The sequence below is a fragment of the Zootoca vivipara genome, chromosome 14, assembly GCF_965207765.1.
Source record: "Zootoca vivipara chromosome 14, rZooViv2.hap1.1, whole genome shotgun sequence".
NCBI classification, from domain to species: domain Eukaryota; kingdom Metazoa; phylum Chordata; class Lepidosauria; order Squamata; family Lacertidae; genus Zootoca; species Zootoca vivipara.
In genome coordinates, this window is record NC_142597.1 from 36,085,107 (window position 1) to 36,102,930 (window position 17,824).

Consider the following 17,824-nt stretch of genomic DNA (forward strand, 5'->3'; position numbering starts at 1 on the left):
TAGGATTGCACTATGACAGTCAATGTGCTGTCTGGATTCCAACTCTTGCCAGTCCCAAAGCAACATGGCTAATGGTCAGCGATGCTGGTGGTGGCTGAAGCTGCTGGGAATTATCGTCAAAACATTTGCTGAGCACCAGGTTGGGGAAGACTGTGCTAACAAATTAGCTGGATGCTTGTCGTTTGGCAAAGTATCCTAAAACGTGTACATTTGGGTGTCAATTTGCATAGATTTGCTCAATGGAGGCTGCTTTTCTCTTATTATTGGGGGGGGGGTTGCTTTTCAGGAAGTCTTTAGAGAGATTTAAGAGGTGAGATTAGTGTTCAGGTGGCTTCCAGTCTGCTTGTATAATGTCGAGCAGCAAGTGAGCTCTCTTGTAAACAAAGCTCCGGAATGGCTGATTAAAACCGTACGCATTTTATTTCAAATTTGGCATCATGGTGAAGAAACACGCGCCATAGTATAGCGGTTATCAATTCAATTGAGAAAATGGGTTTTTTTTAAATCCTGCTTATTTTGACCAAGATTAATGTATAATTGAGACGGTGGCAACCGTCTGCGGCTTGGTCTGATAAAACATCCCACAGTAGCGATGGGTGCGCACAGCGATGTGAAGTGTGCAGATGCTCTGAAATGTTCCAAGTCTGGTTAATGAACAGGTAGTAAGGCAGAGATGGGAAGGCCACTGCTTTCCTATCCTTGGCCTAAGATGTCTTAAAGGAAGTCAAGGAGTTTGTATGGAGGCCCCGTTGTGGTTGTTTGTGAGATCAGATTATCATCGGCGTGGAAATTTAAATCCTGCGCTCAGTTGTGAGCAGGCTAAACATGCCTCTGTCTAACCTACTTCAGAGGGTCTGTCTTCATGTATGCCTTCTCAGGTCTGCTTGGATGGAACGGGATACAAATGATTATTGCCGTACAGTATCTCTCTCGAATTGCAATGTGGTTTGTAATTGCTTAGAGTTCGTATTGTATTGAGAAAGTACACACAAACACACACACACAATATATGTTTGTGCGTGCGTGCGTGCATGCTGCTGCTGATTTGAATACGCAACAATTAAAAACAGACCGGCAGAAATATTGAGCGTTCTCTCTCTGAACCCCATAAAACACTGCCAGATCTACTGTAGGAATTAAGAAATGGCCAAATAGCACCATCTTCTGGGCATTTAGGGTTTGAGATTCATATTTCACTCTCCTCCACCATAATTTATTTCTGTCTGCGACTTAAAATCTCTTTTTTGTGCCCTTGAAGTGTAAAACAATAAATATCCCCCCCACTACCTTTATGTTGGTATATACTTGACTTAACAATCTAATGTGTATTTCTTTTCAATTGTTGTTTTTTAGGTCTCTGACTCCAGTTCTGAAAAGTTGTTCAACACTGTTGCAAACAAAGGTAAGAGTATAATCCTCCCAGATCTGATTCCAGGCCTGCCTGTTTGCTGCATCACATCTTTGTATGTGCAGTCACAAATTAAACCAAAGGTTTTGTGCTCAGAATCTCCAGTTTTTCCTGAGACACTCCCAGCTGTTTGGTATTTTTGAGCCATTCTGCTGAAAAGTATTTTTTTAAAAAAATGTTAGAAATCTACACAACACACCAGCACCACACATATATTTTAAACATGACGGTGCCACTATAACAGCCATGGCTCACCGCCCCCTCCCCCCTGGCAAAAAAAGGCATCAAGGGAGCTGTAGCATTATTAGGGACGCGGGTGGCGCTGTGGGTTAAACCACAGAGCCTAGGGCTTGCCGATCAGAAGGTTGGCGGTTCGTTCGAATCCCCATGACGGGGTGAGCTCCCGTTGCTCGGTCCCAGCTCCTGCCAACCTAGCAGTTCGAAAGCATGTCAAAGTGCAAGTAGATAAATAGGTACCACTACAGCGGGAAAGTAAACGATGTTTCCGTGTGCTGCTCTGGTTCGCCAGAAGCGGCTTTGTCATGCTGGCCACGTGACCTGGAAGCTGTACGCTGGCTCCCTTGGCCAATAACCCCAGAGTCGGTCACGACTGGACCTAATGGTCAGGGGTCCCTTTACCTTTATCCCCCTCATGGAGCTGCAATTCCCAGAGTACCATGGGAAGAGGGATTGTTAAACCACTCTGGGAATTGGAGTTCTGTGAGAGAAAGGGGTCTCTTAGAAACTCAACACCCTTAAGAAACTATGGTTCACAGCTGTGACTGTTAAAGTGGGTATCACAGTGCTTTTAATGTATGGTGCGCATGAATCCTTTCATAAAGTATATATGGATGGCCAGGCATGAATTCATATGATGTTCAGAAAGAGCATTAAAAAGGCTTCAGTTTTGAGCTCATTTCAATAACATGTCGATTTGGGGAATGTTTAAATATGCTTTGCCTCTTGATCCGCTTGTGTGATTGATACAGAATTATGAATTGCCAGTTTGTAGGGCAGGCAGTTACCGTTACATGATATCTGGAATGTTTGTGGCAGCAGTTGTTACCTGCATGTTTGTCCGGTGGGAATCAATCAGTAAGAGATAGGCAGAAACACAGTTTTAACCAATGCATTATTCCATTAATCCCTTCCAAATGTTTTTCTTTATAATGTTTTCTTTATAATGTTTTCTTTATAATGGAGATCATGGCAAGCATTGCAGTGGTGCTTTGTGGGGTCAGAATTTTGTGTGCAGTGTTCTGATTTTTGATTACGCTTGTCTGGAGGCTGGTAAGTTGGTTAATTCATGTGGCGAGACTCTTTTTGAACTTCTGGTTTTCTCCTCTCTCGTGGATTTTGTTGAGCAAATGAAGTAGCATAGAGAGGGCATTCTTTCGCAGAGTATTGTATCCTGGAAAAGCCTGGCAGCCTTTGTAGAGGTGGGGCTGCATCTTAATGGTGGAATGCTTTGCTTGATCCCTAGTAGCTCCAGTTTAAAAGTATCATGTGATGGGAAGGGCCCTTCCACATGAAACAAAACACAGGAGAGCTGTGAGCAGTCGATGTAGACAAGATGCCCAGAATCTACTCTAGGTGAACCAGTGACCTATCTCACTAGAAAGCGGATTCATACCTTGAGGTGCCTATACAGGCAATGCCAGGAACAGTGAATGCACAATTTATTTAAGGGCAGTATAAGCTTAGTTTATATCAGGGGTTCCCAAACTAAGACCCGGGGGCCAGATGCGGCCCAATCACCTTCTAAATCCGGCCCGCGGACGGTCCGGGAATCAGCATGTTTTTACATGAGTAGACTGTCCTTTTATTTAAAATGCATCTCTGGGTTATTTGTGGGGCCTGCCTGATGTTTTTACATGAGCAGAATGTGTGCTTTTATTTAAAATGCATCTCTGGGTTATTTGTGGGGCATAGGAATTCGTTCATATTTTTTTTTCAAAATATAGTCCGGCTCCCCACAAGGTCTGAGGGACAGTGGACCGGCCCCCTGCTGAAAAAGTTTGCTGACCCCTGGTTTATATACTTAAAACTGTCAAAACCATGTGAAAACACCTTCTTCTTTTTTGCCAGAAGTTCCTCTTCTTCACCTTTAACTTTGGGCAGGTCATGCTTCATCATATCATCCTCTCAGATACCCCTAAACTGCTCTTGGTTTTGAACCTGTTACTACTAAACTAAGGCAGAAGCATAAATGAACGATTGTTGTATAGCAGATAAGAGCTAGCCACTCCTACAAACTGCCACCGATGCAGGATGTAAACAAGGAGCAATGCATGTCTTGTGCTCATTCAACATTATAATTATTATTAGTGGGGTGTCTGGTGGGGAATTTGCACGGTTGCAAGATCTGCTTGAAGATAACCCTGGGCTTTCATTGCCCTTGTGTGGAAGGACTTTGTCCATAAATTTTAAGAAAAAATGTCGTTTCTTTGCAAAATGGTACAAAAATGTACTTTGGGTTATTGGGGTGTGTGTGTGTGTGTGTGTTGAAAAAAGGTAATTATAACCCTTCAGCTATCACAGACCTTGAAAACTATAACACAACACAGAAGTTTCTTATCTTCATATTTGGAGGTGATGGGGATTGCGGTTTAAAACATCCTGGTGTGCGTGGGGAGACTGGTACAGTGGTGCTTCGCTTAACGAATGCCCTGCTTAACGAAATTTCCGCTTAACGAAAGGATTTTTCGAGCGGAGGTTGCCTCGCTAGACGAATGAAAATTCGTCTAGCGAATCGCGGTTTCCCATAGGAATGCATTGAAATTCAATTAATGCGTTCCTATGGGCAAAAAACAATGCGATAAAAATTCAATGCATTCCTATGGGACTCGCTAGATGAATTTTTTCGTTATAAGAAAAGACCCGTGGAACGAATCAAATTCGTCTAGCGAGGCACCACTGTATTGAATCTTACTGCAGTTACGTGCTATATATATATATATATATATATATATATATATATATATATATATATATATATAGGGACCCAGGTGGCGCTGTGAGTTAAACCACAGAGTCTAGGGCTTGCTGATCAGAAGGTCGGCAGTTCAAATCCCTGCAATGGGGTGAGCTCCCGTTGCTCGGTCCCAGCTCCTGCCCACCTAGCAGTTCAAAAGCACATCAAAGTGCAAGTTGATAAATAGGTACCGCTCCGGCGGGAAGGTAAACGACATTTCCATGCGCTGCTCTGGTTCACCAGAAGCAGCTTTGTCATGCTGGCCACATGACCCGGAAGCTGTCTGCAGACACACGCCAGCTCCCTCGGCCTATAGAGCGAGATGAGCGCCGCAACCCCAGAGTCGGTCATGACTGGACCTGATGGTATATATATGAACATTCTGTAATTTGTGACCATGAGCTTTGTGTGGGCTTTTTCAACACACACATCACTTGCTCCTGAGGTGATTTGTAAATATTTCCGTGCAACAGAGCATATGGTCTTAATTGCAGGCGCTCTTATCTCATGGATCATATGTCAGCCTTTTCAACACTACAGTTCCTTGCTCTCCCTCCCACTTGCACGTGCCCCCCCCTTACAAAGTCAAAAGGCCAAACCCTGTACTGTATTCAGTCATAGGTACTTGGAGATGGGAGAGGGGTCTCCAAAATTTGGCTCAGCTTATTAGCCCTAATGTTCCTGCAGATGCCCTGATTGGGGAAAGAGGCAAAGCTCAGTGGTGGAGCATCAGCCTGGCACTATTAGTATTATTTATTAAATTTTTATATTGCCCTTTATCCAAAGATCACAGAGGGCAATCTACGATATAAAACCCCCAAAATACATAACATAATAATGAATAGGAACGATACCCTCTGGCATCTCCTGTTTGGACTTGAAATGTCTGCTGCCTCTATGAATAGTGTAGGAATGCAGGATTGTGCTAGGTGCGTGGAACCTACAAGAGTAGATTGGGGTTGGGGAAGCTTGGTCAGAACAGAAACAAAAAGGGCTTTTGGTTTCCAGAATACCTTGAGAACCATGGATGGATCCTTGGCTGAGATCTTTCTAAATGTTCCCTTTCCAAGGGAGGTGTGGAGGGGGTGTGTGGCACCTTCTCCATGGGGGCTCCCTGTTTTTGGAATGCTCTCCCCAGCAAGATACACCTGGCACCATTGCTACCTGTTCTTAGACACCAGGCAACAACACTTTTATTTACACAGGCCTTTGGATCTTCATTTTCTCCTTACGTTTTAGTGGGGTCGGGGCTGAGTTGGACCTTCTTTCTTATACATATTTTTGGGAGCCTTATAGTTGTCCCCAACTATAAGGGACCCAGAGGGCGCTAAGAGGGACCCAGGTGGCGCTGTGGGTTAAACCACTGAGCCTAGGGCTTGCCGATCAGAAGGTCGGCGGTTCGAATCCCTGTGACGGGGTGAGCTTCCGTTGCTTGGTCCCAGCTCCTGCCAACCTAGCAGTTCGAAAGCACGTCAAAATGCAAGTAGATAAATGGGAACCACTACAGCGGGAAGATAAACGGCGTTTCCATGTGCTGCTCTGGTTTGCCAGAAGCGGCTTTGTCATGCTGGCCACATGACCTGGAAGCTATACGCCCGCTCCCTCGGCCAATAATTCGAGATGAGCGCGCAACCCCAGAGTCGGTCATGACTGGACCTAATGGTCAGGGGTCCCTTTACCTTTACCTTTATAGTTGTCCCTACTCTTGTTTTCGTAAGTTCCTTTGAGTTTACCTTTCAGGGGGTGGGGGTGGCAAGATTAATGCTTTATTGACACGGAAACCTAATTATTTCTTGATTTAAGTCATTATCCCTCTCAAGTCTCTAGTCGCAACCCTCTGCATACCTCTGTAAAACTCCAATGGAATGGATGGGTCTTGCTTCCTAGCTAAAAGAAATATGGGTTAGCAAACAGATCAGTTAGTAGTTAGGAGTATGCAAGGGGGAGGGAAAGCTTTTTATTTTAACACTGTCACTTCCTGCTATTTAGATACTGGTCTTCTGCTGCTATTATATGTGATCCATATTTCTTACTGGCATATTTTAAAAGAGTGATTACGTTGTGATGGATTTTTTTTAATTTTTTGTTCTCGTACATGATTCATACTGCTTACTGGCTTATTTTAAATGTGTAGCTTGTGTTTTGCGATGGATTATTCTGTGTGCACTCCCACCCCCCCTCCCTCCCCGGCCAGTGTCTCTCTAGCCTTAGGAATAGATGCAAGGCTTAATGCTCAAGCCCACTCATTAGGTCTGTGATCCTCTTGGCAATTATGCTGCTCCTTCTTGAAATGACTTTGATGTATATTGAATTATATCTATTTTTAATTGCATAATGGAGCACTGGTCCTGTTTCATGTATTAGCATCCCTTTGAAGTTCTGAACTAAGGGATTTCCCCCCTCCCTACCCCTTTTTAGAGGGGTGGGGGAGATAGAGAGGGGGGAAAGCTAAATAGATTTATTTGCCTTGGCATACACAGATGAGTTTCTTCTTACATTGAGAAGAGGTCAAAATCGGGGAAGGCAAGTGGGGTGGGTGGGAAGACTGTGTTTGTCCAAACAGGTCAAATCTCCCCCACCCTATGCCGCCCCCCCCCCAGTAAACATGGTGAGTGCATCTCTATTTTGCTAATGCCTTCTTTTGAGTGTGTGGAATGCAAGGGTGCCTGATCTTCAGAAAGGAGTCAAACAGAAATGGAAGCCACATTTCGGAGGAAGGGACAGTGACCAGGGAGAAGGCATTGCTCTCCTTCAGAAGAAGGACAGGCAGTGATTGATAGGGAGGGGGCACATTTTCCCCTTCCTTCCTTTCTTCCCTCTTTCTCCTTATTCTCTCCCCCACCCCACCCCAGGCTCTTATTTTGTTTACTTACTTAGTTTGATTCATGCCATCTCTTTGTTTGTGAATGAACCTCACATTGACAGGGGAGACTTGCTTCTCCCGGGTCTTTTGGGGGTTTTGCTGGGGTGATTTAGTTCCCATGAAAGGATTAAGAATTCCTTTGTGTCAGCCTAAAGTCAACACGAGGTCTTTCTTTGCCTTTGGCTTGGGAAGCTGTACACAAATAAGCCTCTTTCTTTCTTTCTTTCTTTCTTTCTTTCTTTCTTTCTTTCTTTCTTTCTTTCTTTCTTTCTTTCTTGCCAATGGCAGATTACGATTTTGCTCCTGATTTCCATCGAAATGGCGACTTTTCTTCTCGGCCGCCAGAATTTCCATCTTTGTGCCATTAGCTAATTCCTGTTGGGTACACGAATGACCAGGAAAGAATCCATGAAAATCCAGGTGCTTCAAAACCAGGATGACTCCATTTTTACTACCAAGTGAGATTAAGAGGAGAGAGAGAGAGCGCCCCCCCTTTCCCCCCCTAAAAGCATAAGGGAACAGTTTTGTTGTAGACGAGGATTAGAATTCCAGCTGTCAGGAAGCAAACCCAGGGAGAGAAGTGCTTCTTTTTGCCTTCCATGGGTAATTGTTTCCAGGTAGGTGTAGGGGGCTTGGAATGAGGTGAATATTTAGCTTGCAGTTTTCAGCTCTCTTTTTCTCTCTTCTCCTATCCCCTGTCTACATATTGCACGGAGAAGCTTGCAGTTTGTGTTTGAAATTCAAGGCCTCTTTGAGTTAGCTTTTCTATCCAGAGGTAAGCAAAACAGCCACAGGAGAGATCGCATTTGCTGTGGGTGTTTAATGAGAGTACAAGTCTTTGTTCTACTTCTTTTCTTGACTGATGGCTTAAGTATGTGTCTCTTTTCTGCTTCAGATCATAGTAACATAAGAAATGCAATGATCCATCTAACTCAGAATTGCCTACACCAGGAGTGGTGGCTAACCTTCAGGTGTTGTTGGACTGAAACATACCTAATCTATTACATATGTCCAGTGTTCAAAAGCTTAAATTGGTTATCCCTATGCTTTCCGGCCAACTTCAAGGTTCTCATATTAATTTATAGGGCCCTTAGCAACTTAGCTGCAGGATACCTTGTATCCCTGCTTGGTCTTTGAGGGAGTCACTGTTAGTGGCCCCCCATGGCTCATTTCCACCAGGAGCTGTGCTGCATTCAGTATTGTACATCCAATTTTATGAAACTCCTTCCAGATGAACTGCTAGCACCTACTGAATGCCTTTTCAAAATTATTATCCCAGCAGACATTTTAACTGAAGTCTGATCTTACAATTTTAGCTGGTTTTTGGGTTTGTTTGCATGGTACCGAGTTTCTGCTTGTTGTTGTTGTTTAGTCGTTTAGTCGTGTCCGACTCTTCGTGACGCCATGGACCAGAGCACACCAGGCACTCCTGTCTTCCACTGCCTCCCGCAGTTTGGTCAGACTCATGTTCGTAGCTTCTATAACACTGTCCAACCATCTCGTCCTCTGTCGTCCCCTTCTCCTTGCGCCCTCAATCTTTCCCAACATCAGGGTCTTTTCCAGGGAGTCTTCTCTTCTCATGAGGTGGCCAAAGTATTGGAGCCTCAGCTTCACGATCTGCCCTTCCAGTGAGCACTCAGGGCTGATTTCCTTCAGAATGGATAGGTTTGATCTTCTTGCAGTCCATGGGACTCTCAAGTTTCTTGTAGGCCAATTAAATACCATCGTAATTAAGTGGTATATAAATTGTCAACATAAACCACCTCCCATTCCCCCTGCCCAGTGGCCAAGCTGAATAGGGCTGATCAGAGTTGCAGCTGTCCAACATCTGGGGAGCCATGGGTTAGCCATTCCTGGTGGTTGCTCACTGTGTTTGCCTCTATATAGTTCCATGCTTATTTCAGACATCGTGATACTTTGATGTATTGTGATGTTTACCCGGTGGTACATTGTGATGTTGAAAACCAGATGTTTCCCAGCTCTGCTCACTGGCAGTATCTCTCCAACATTGCAGAAGGGTCTCTGTGCTGTGCTGAAACGTACCTTCCAATACCTGCAAGTTTTCTTACCCTTGTGTCCAGCCTAAACTGCAGCACTCTTCAGAATGTCTTTAGAATTTCATCAGGTGTGGGTTTTTGCTTACCAAGGCGTCCCCCCTTCCTAAGTTAAAAACAAGCCCAACCTTTTCCCCACAGTGGCCAACCAGATGCATGTGAGAAGCTAGAGAGCTCTTCTACCAAGTGCCTGAGATCGGTGTGTTCACTGGTTTTGGTTTTTAAGGGAAGTTCTTCCTTTTATCCCCACCTGCAGTGTACAGTGGTCCCTTGACTCGTGAATTTAATCCGTTCCGAATGCACATTCGTAGGTTGAAAAGTTTGTAAGTCGAAAAAAGCGGTTTCCCATAGGAATGCATTGGAAATGGAAAAATTCGTACGTTGAGTAAACCGCATCTAAAATTCATGTCGAGAAAACCCCATCTAAACCGCAACGGTTTTTCTTTTGGATGTCGAAAAAAACGTAAGCGTACAGCCATTTTTTTTCCATTCGTAACTCGAAATTCCGTAAGTCGAGTACTTCGTAAGTCGAGGGACCACTGTATAATCTCTGTATATTGGCTGCAGCCTTTTACACTGTTACAGCTTGCCTATTTATATTGTTGTTAAAATGGTTTGCTGAAGCTGTTATTCTTCTGGATTAAGGGTCACCTTGTAATAATATTATATATAGTATATTGTAATAGTAATACATAGATAACATTATCCTCAGTCCATTTAGCGGCTATGGTGCCAACTGGGAAGTCTGTCATCAGGGGCCTGCAATTCAATATGTAAAATGTAGCTTCGTTCCTCTAGTCTGAACCAGAGACTTTGCATGGAAATTTGACACTTGGGGCATCCTTCAAGGTTTTGATCCAAATCATGTGGTGTCACTTTCTTTGGCGTAATTGAGTTCAAGTGCAGTGTCTCCGAAGCTGAAATAAACACCCTTCGATGTTTCAGACAGTTAAAGTGCAAAGCTCATGCGTTTTAAATAAATAAGTGGAGAGCATTCTCTTAAACTGACAGCTCTGCTCTCAACTGGGTGAAGTTTTTGGTCTGTGTGCTGGGGTGCAGTTTCCCTTTGATTGAGAGCGTGTTTTGGTTGCGCTAGGGCTTTCTAAATGTTCGGCTTATGTTTACAGGAGGTTCATGTAAACTTTATGAATCCTTCTGCCTTGGTACATCAGCCATCTGTTAGCAAGATGCGTATCCCAACTGAAAGACAAAGAGCATTGTGCTGGAGGGGGGTGGGTCTTGCAGGGTTTGGATGTATTAGAATACTTCTTGCTGGAGGGGGTGACTATAGGAGAAGAGGATTGTTGCCATCATGTTCTACTGTGGGCCTGCTAGAAACCTCTGTCTCACCGCTATTTGATGCTGGCCTAGAGAGACTTTTGGTTTGATCCAGCAGGGACTTTATTTGGGCTCGGGCCAAACTTGTGGGAACAGTCTAGCTCTTTTGGCTATGGTTTCAAACAGTGTTAGAAATTAGCCAGGCGCCAGGTGCATTTTGCTACTGGCATGGGTCCAGTTGGGGCCACGTAGAGATCTCTGGATGCCAGGTTGACGACTGGCAACTTCATTTTGCTGACCCCTCCAGCTTTCTTAAGCAGGCAAGCAGAAGTGCTTATTTAGTGCCTTTCTATTCCACCTTTTTCTCCAAGAAGTGTATGGTACACCCCGGCCTCAGTTGAACCCCTACAATGACCCTGTGAGGGAGGTTAAGGGGCTGTGACTGACTCCAAGGTCACCCAGTGAACTTCATGACTGAGCCTGATCTCCCAGGGAATTTGAACCCTGATCTCCCATCTCTCCTAGCCTGACACTCCAGCCACTATGCCACACTGACTTCCAAGAGTTCTTTTGCTTTTGGCTAGCTCTATCAATTAAATCGGCAAATAAATATGGGAAAGTCAAATGCCAAGGATTTGAAACATTTCCCTTGACGTTTGAATTTGTTTTATTCTGGATTGTTTCATTTGATGTTTTAATGTGTTGTAAACAGCTTAGAGATTTTTTTTCTGTAAAATATAAAGTGGTAATAGAAACGGATAACAATAAATTTCATTGTTAGAAAAGGGTGCCTAGACATTCCATTGTGGCGACCATAACCCAGGTTTAAGGTGGCATGTTTTGATTAGCTGATATACTACAGCATCTGAGTTTCTAGCACTGGTTTCAAAGTAGTGGCAAGTAGGAAGAGAGTCTGATGGAACAGAGTGGCCTTAATGGCAAAGGGCAGACATTATGGGATGGAAGCCTTGGCTTCCATGTTACTTCTAACTAGGGCTGCATTTGCACATGGGGTTCAGTGTGTTAGATTTCCCGGTTATAATGCTAGTGCTTCAGCCCTGGTTTCTGACATTCCTTTCATACTGCAGTAGCTTGTTGTATTGATTTACAAAACCCTGAACAATTTTGGGACAGGATACGCCAGGGATCACCAAGATCATCTGCAGGAGGATTGTTGATCACTTTTCAAGCTGGTAAGGTTCATTTGATATATTAAAAAACTGAGCCTTTAGTGCCATTAACCCAATAACGTGAAATGCTCTGGCAACAGAGATTCAGTAATCACCTTCTGTTTCAGATTTTAAATGCCACAGTGGTTGATTGATAAGTGTTTTCAACGGTCTATAATTTTTCATATATATAAATAGATACATACATAGAATGTTCATATATGCATACTTTAGTATTTGCAATTTTGTACATGTTACTTGAAGCTACTAACATGAGTTTGTGCAAGAGGCAGTGGAAGACAGGAGTGCCTGGTGTGCTCTGGTCCATGGGGTCACAAAGAGTTGCATGACACAACAACAACAACAACAACAACAACAACAACAACAACAACAACAACAACAACAACACATTACTTGTTTGGAGAAGTATGGATTTTGAAGGGTGGCTGTATTCCAACCCTGGAATGTGTGAATAGGGTAAACTTCCTTCAACTACAAACTTAATTGAACCTCTCCCCCCACCCACAATCCTTATTCACGACCTTCTCTTCAAAAGACTGCAGTGGATCTCTCAACATAGCAAATTGTTGTCCTCTCTATCCATTCACAAAGGTTTTATTTCATCTCGTTTCATGACTGGGCATCCATTGTTAGCTCTCTCGTTCTCTCTCTTTGTGTTCCAAACTGTGTCCTCTTCCTATGCCGAATTCCTCAACTTTGGAAGCCAGCCACTTGGCCAAAGACACTCAGGAATTGCCAGATGGACTCAAACAGGTTTTTGTTGCAAACTCCCCACCACCACCACCTTCTTGCTTGTTGACAACTTCTTTTTGCCATCAAAGAGACCATCCTGGACTGTTGCACTTTTGAGAACTGTGAGCCTGGAAGCCAGAGAAACTCGAGAGCTCTGTGGCTCAGCTGCACAAACGCCAAATTCTCTTGGAATGGTAGCTGAAGTCCAAAATGCCTTGGCAACGGCACTGTCGGAAAAAGAGGTCAACTGGAAAGCCAGAAAACCTTAGCCAAACAAATTGCTAGTTAGGACTTGCAAGGATAACCGGTGGTTAGCAATGCTCAGGTGGAGTGGAATTATTTCCTCAATGTAACTTGAGAAGCTTTTCCTTTGATTTGCTTCTGCGCCTTGAGGGTTGTGAATGAACGAAGGTCAGAGAGGTTTAAAATGTGTCACACAGGGCAAATGACTTTGCATGGAAGTAGCCCCAGTGATGTTGCCAGTTAAAGGGAGCAGGTGATATGAAAGACCTCTGTTCCAGGACTTGGAGAGTCATGGGGGAAGGGCCATGGCTCAGTGGTAGAACATCTACCTAGGATGCAGGTGATCCCCAGATTCAATCCCCAGCATCTTCAGCTATGGCTGGCAGAGACCCAAGCCGAAAATGCTGGAGAGCCTCTGCCAGTGCAGACATTCCTAAGCTAGATGGACCAATGGTCTGACTCTGTATAAAGCAAGTATCTGAAGAAGTGTGCATGCACACGAAAGCTCATACCAATGACAAACATAGTTGGTCTCTAAGGTGCTATTGGAAGGATTTTTTTTAAATTCTGTATAAAACAGCTTTCTGTATTCATACTGTACATTCACTGTCAATCAGGTTAGGGTAGCCTTATCCAAACTGGTGTCTACAGCTTTCATCAGCCCCAGGCACCATTACCAGTGGTCTGGGATAATGGGAGTCAAACAACATCTGAAGAGCACCAAGTTGGGAAAGGTTGGAGAAGGCAATATAGTGGGGTAAGGTAAAGGGACCCCTGACCATTAGGTCCAGTTGTGACCAACTCTGGAGTTGCGATGCTCAGCTCGCTCTATTGGCCGAGGGAGCCGGCGTACAGCTTCCAGGTCATGTGGCCAGCATGACAAAGCCGCTTCTGGCAAACCAGAGCAGCACACGGAAACGCCATTTACCTTCCCGCTGTAGTGGTACCTATTTATCTACTTGCACTTTGACGTGCTTTCGAACTGCTAGGTGGGCAGGACCTGGGACGGAGCAACAGGAGCTCACCCCGTTGCGGGGATTCAAACCGCCGACCTTCTGATCGGCAAGCCCTAGGCTCTGTGGTTTAACCCACAGCGCCACCTGCGTCCCATATATAGTGGGGTAGGAGAGCTTTTTAAAAAAATCGCATCTGGCAACCAATGGACCTTGGGTTTCAGATAGTATATGGGTAGATGAGTCTTAAAATCCCAGGATACCAATTTCCACAGCCCTCTAGCGGCTATGGTGGTTCATTTACCAGAAACAAAGCATTTAGCATTAACTCTGGAAGTGTGTACTCAATTCTGACCAAACTAAGCCTCCTAGAGCAAAAAATACACCAGGACATGCCTGTTTGGCTGCTGCATGAGCTGGGAGATCTGTGTGGCACAAATGTGACTGGACATTCTGTTTTGGCACCCCAAACCCAGGTTCCAGGCGCCATGTGGCACCTAGCATTCCTGGCCCAGTTTTGAACACTGTGTTAAACCACTTCTGCAAATCAAGTGGAAGTTTAGGGCTCATTTCTATGCTAATTGTGTGAGAGAGAAAAGGTTGCAACTTCCTTAACTTGGAAAACCATGGGAATTTTGTATTGATGATAGTTTGGTTGTTTTATTTATTGAATTTCTATACTGCCCTTCGTCCGAGGACCACAGGGCAGTTTACAATATAAAAACACAAAAATACATATCATAATAGCAAATGAAAACAACCTCTCTCTTTCCCCCCCCCCCTGTTTAAAAGGTTGTAGGTTGTTTAATTAGCCAAGGCCTGGGAGAAGAGGGATTTTTTGTGCTAGAAGTTCTGACCACTGAAAATTCTGCTCTGCTGCCCCCCTTTCCCTGGTTCCTGAAATTTGTGCTACGAGGGCCAAAAACGTCATTTCTTCAAAATAAATGATTCCAAATGCTAGATTCTATGCTTAGTAGGAATGGAAAAAGCTGTCATTTTCAGCTCTCTGTTTCTCAATTTCCTAAGGTTAAGTTCAGTTCCCTGCAACAATTTGTGATATTTTTTTTTTAATCCTCATGAAAATTCAATGATTTTAGCGTGATATTTTCCCCCTGAACGACCACATGTTTTAGTATAAAATTCTGACTAATAATAATATACACTTTCTTGCAATCAGTTTCCCCTAATACAATGAATTGTTTATGTTATGGTTTTTCTACCAATATATCCATTGTTGTGCCTTCTCTTCCCCCCCCCCAATATATTCATTTTTGTCAATAATGTTTGGCTCTGCATACAATTGATATCGGTGCACATTTCAAAGGAGATATGTGTTTCGTTTTGCATATTGGTACAAGAAAGTGGAATCCAGTCAATTCTCATGAAAATGCTAACCAAATAAAACTTCTCCTATCCCTAGTGCTCAGTGCTGAATTCTGCGCTTGTAAGGGCTCCTTGTATAACAGATCATTTTGTTTTGACTTTAATTTCTCAGCACTGCTAAAAAAGAGTTGCTTCCTAGTGGGCGGGCAGTGGAGGCTAGTCCAATGGGGGCCCTTCTCTACCAACCTCAGCCTGCCCTCAACCAGCCCTCACCTGTCTCCCATCTTACTTGCAAACCCACTCAGGAGGTAACTGAGCATGTCAGCTGCCCTCTCAGCAGGGAGAAGGATGGGGACAAAACTGGAATCTGCCAGCTCTGCCTGATGTTGGCTCTGGCTCCCCTATTGGGTGGACTTCCTGCTTTCCGCCCCACCACTCCAATGGGCCTACTGGGAAGTATCAACAAGGGATGGACCTTACAGTTTGGCAGGCATGGAGCAAAGGGAGTACACTGGTGCCTCCGTTAACGAATGCCCCGCTTAACGAAAGGATTTTTCAAGCGGATGTTGCCTCGCTAGACGAATTCGTTTTATGAAAAATCCATCTAGCGAATCACGGTTTCCCATAGGAATGCATTGAAATTCAATTACCGTGTTTCCCCCTTTTTAAGACACCGTCTTATAACTTTTTTTACTCAAAAAAACAGACGGTGTCTTATTTTCAGGGGATGCCTTGTACCTTAAGGCCTCCTCGGAAGGGCCAGGCCACTGGCTCGGGGTGCTGCTGGGCGCTCTGCGCGGCACCGAGGCGGCAGGCTGCTGGCTCGGCGCTCCGGGCGCTCGGCGCTGCAGACCGCCGGTTCCGGCGGCGGGGGGCAGGCCTCGGGCAGCTCTCCCCCCCAAAGAAGAGGCCAGGCACTGCAAGGCGCTCCGAGCGCTTGGCGCTTCGGAGCGCTCCGCTATGCAGCCGCCGCTTCCGGCGGCGGGGGGCAGGCCTCGGGCAGCTCTCCCCCCAAAAGAAGAGGCCAGGCGCTGCTGGGCGCTCCGAGCGCTCGGCGCTTCGGAACGCTCCGCTCTGCAGCCGCCGGCCTCGGGCAGCCAAACAAAAAGAGAAGAGGCCAGGCGCTGCAGGGCGCTCCGAGCGCTTGGCGCTTCGGAGCGCTCCGCTCTGCAGCCGCCGGTTCCGGCGGCGGGGCGGCAGGCCTCGGGCAGCTCCTCCCCCCCCCCAAAAAAAAGAAGAGGCCAGGCACTGCAGGGCGCTCCGAGCGCTCGGCGCTTCGGAGCGCTCCGCTCTGCAGCCGCCGGTTCCGGCGGCGGGGCGGCAGGCCTCGGGCAGCTCCTCCCCCCCCCCAAAAAAAGAAGAGGCCAGGCACTGCAGGGCGCTCCGAGCGCTCGGTGCTTCGGAGCGCTCCGCTCTGCAGCCGCCGGTTACAGCGGCGGGGCGGCAGGCCTCAGGCAGCTCCCCCCCCCCCGCAAAAGAAGAAGCCAGGTGCTGCAGGGCGCTCCGAGCGCTCGCTGCTTCGGAGCGCTCCGCTCTGCAGCCGCCGGTTCCGGTGGCGGGGCGGCAGGCCTCGGGCAGCCCAAAAAAAAGAAAAGAAAAGAAGAGGCCAGGTGCTGCAGGGCGCTCCATGCGTCACTGCAGCAACAGCAGCCGGTTCCAGGCCCCTCTGGCTGGCTGGGGCGCTCGGCGGTCTCGCATGGAGGTATGTCTTATTTTCGGGGGGTGTCTTAGATTTCACTAATGCTAAAAAATGCTGCCATGGCTTACTTTCTGACTACGTCTTAAAAAAGGGGAAACACGGTAATGCGTTCCTATGGGCAAAAAAAATTCACAAAAAATCCAATGCATTCCTATGGGATTCGCTAGACGAATTTTTCGTTATAAGGAAAGACCCGTGGAACGGATTAAATTCGTCTAGCAAGGCACCACTGTATGCGGTTGAAATGGAGACACACCCACTGGCCATGCTTCCAGCCACACACCTGCAATTCTGCAGCTTCTTCCCCACAAGAAGTAGAGATTGGGGTGCTTGAGTATCTGTATCTAGAAACCTGCTCTGTGTAAGTAGACTTCCTGCACAATTGTAAATCTTCTTAAGATGATGTGGGAATTGAGATGCTGCTGCTGTTTAGTCATTTAGCCGTGTCCGACTCTTCGTGACCCATGGACCAGAGCACGCCAGGCACTCCTGTCTTCCACTGCCTCCCACAGTTTGGTCAAACTCATGTTCGTAGCTTCGAGAACACTGTCCAACCATCTCATCCTCTGTCATCCCCTTCTCCTTTCCCAGCATCAGGGTCTTTTCCAGGGAGTCTTCTCTTCTCATGAGGTGGCCAAAGTATTGGAGCCTCAGCTTCAGGATCTGTCCTTCCAGTGAGAACTCAGGGCTGATTTCCTTCAGAATGGATAGGTTTGATCTTCTTGCAGTCCATGGGACTCTCAAGAGTCTCCTCCAGCACCATAATTCAAAAGCATCAATTCTTCGGCGATCAGCCTTCTTTATTGAGATGCTACCTGGGCCTTAATAGACACTGATGCAATCAGGGCTGATGTAGATGGATACCTGATAGGCCATTCTTGCTGTGTTAGCCACTGTTCGGGGATGATGGTAGTTGTAGTCGAACATTACCAAGAAGGCTACAGGTTGCTCATCCCTGCTGTATAGAATTGTGACCTTGATAGAGAAGTAATAAAACTCTTTATCTGTGAATTGCTGACAAAATATTTGGGTCTTCTCTGCCTTGGTAGTAGTACAACATTTAGTCAAGTGTGTGTGTGTGTGTGTGTGTGTGTGTGTGTGTGTGTG

The 17,824-nt window shown here is 45.7% G+C and overlaps 1 protein-coding gene across 4 annotated transcripts in view; it reads left to right on the top strand.

Annotated features, from left to right (window-relative positions):
- The window catches only part of AUTS2 (activator of transcription and developmental regulator AUTS2), a 734,101-nt gene that overhangs the window by 657,629 nt on the left and 58,648 nt on the right, over positions 1 to 17,824 (top strand). For all 4 annotated transcript variants that reach the window (XM_088657874.1, XM_088657876.1, XM_060283030.2 and 1 more), the window contains exon 6: positions 1,354 to 1,402. In XM_088657874.1, coding sequence (XP_088514000.1) covers positions 1,354 to 1,402 — 49 coding nt within the window. The remainder of the gene's footprint in view (positions 1 to 1,353; positions 1,403 to 17,824) is intronic.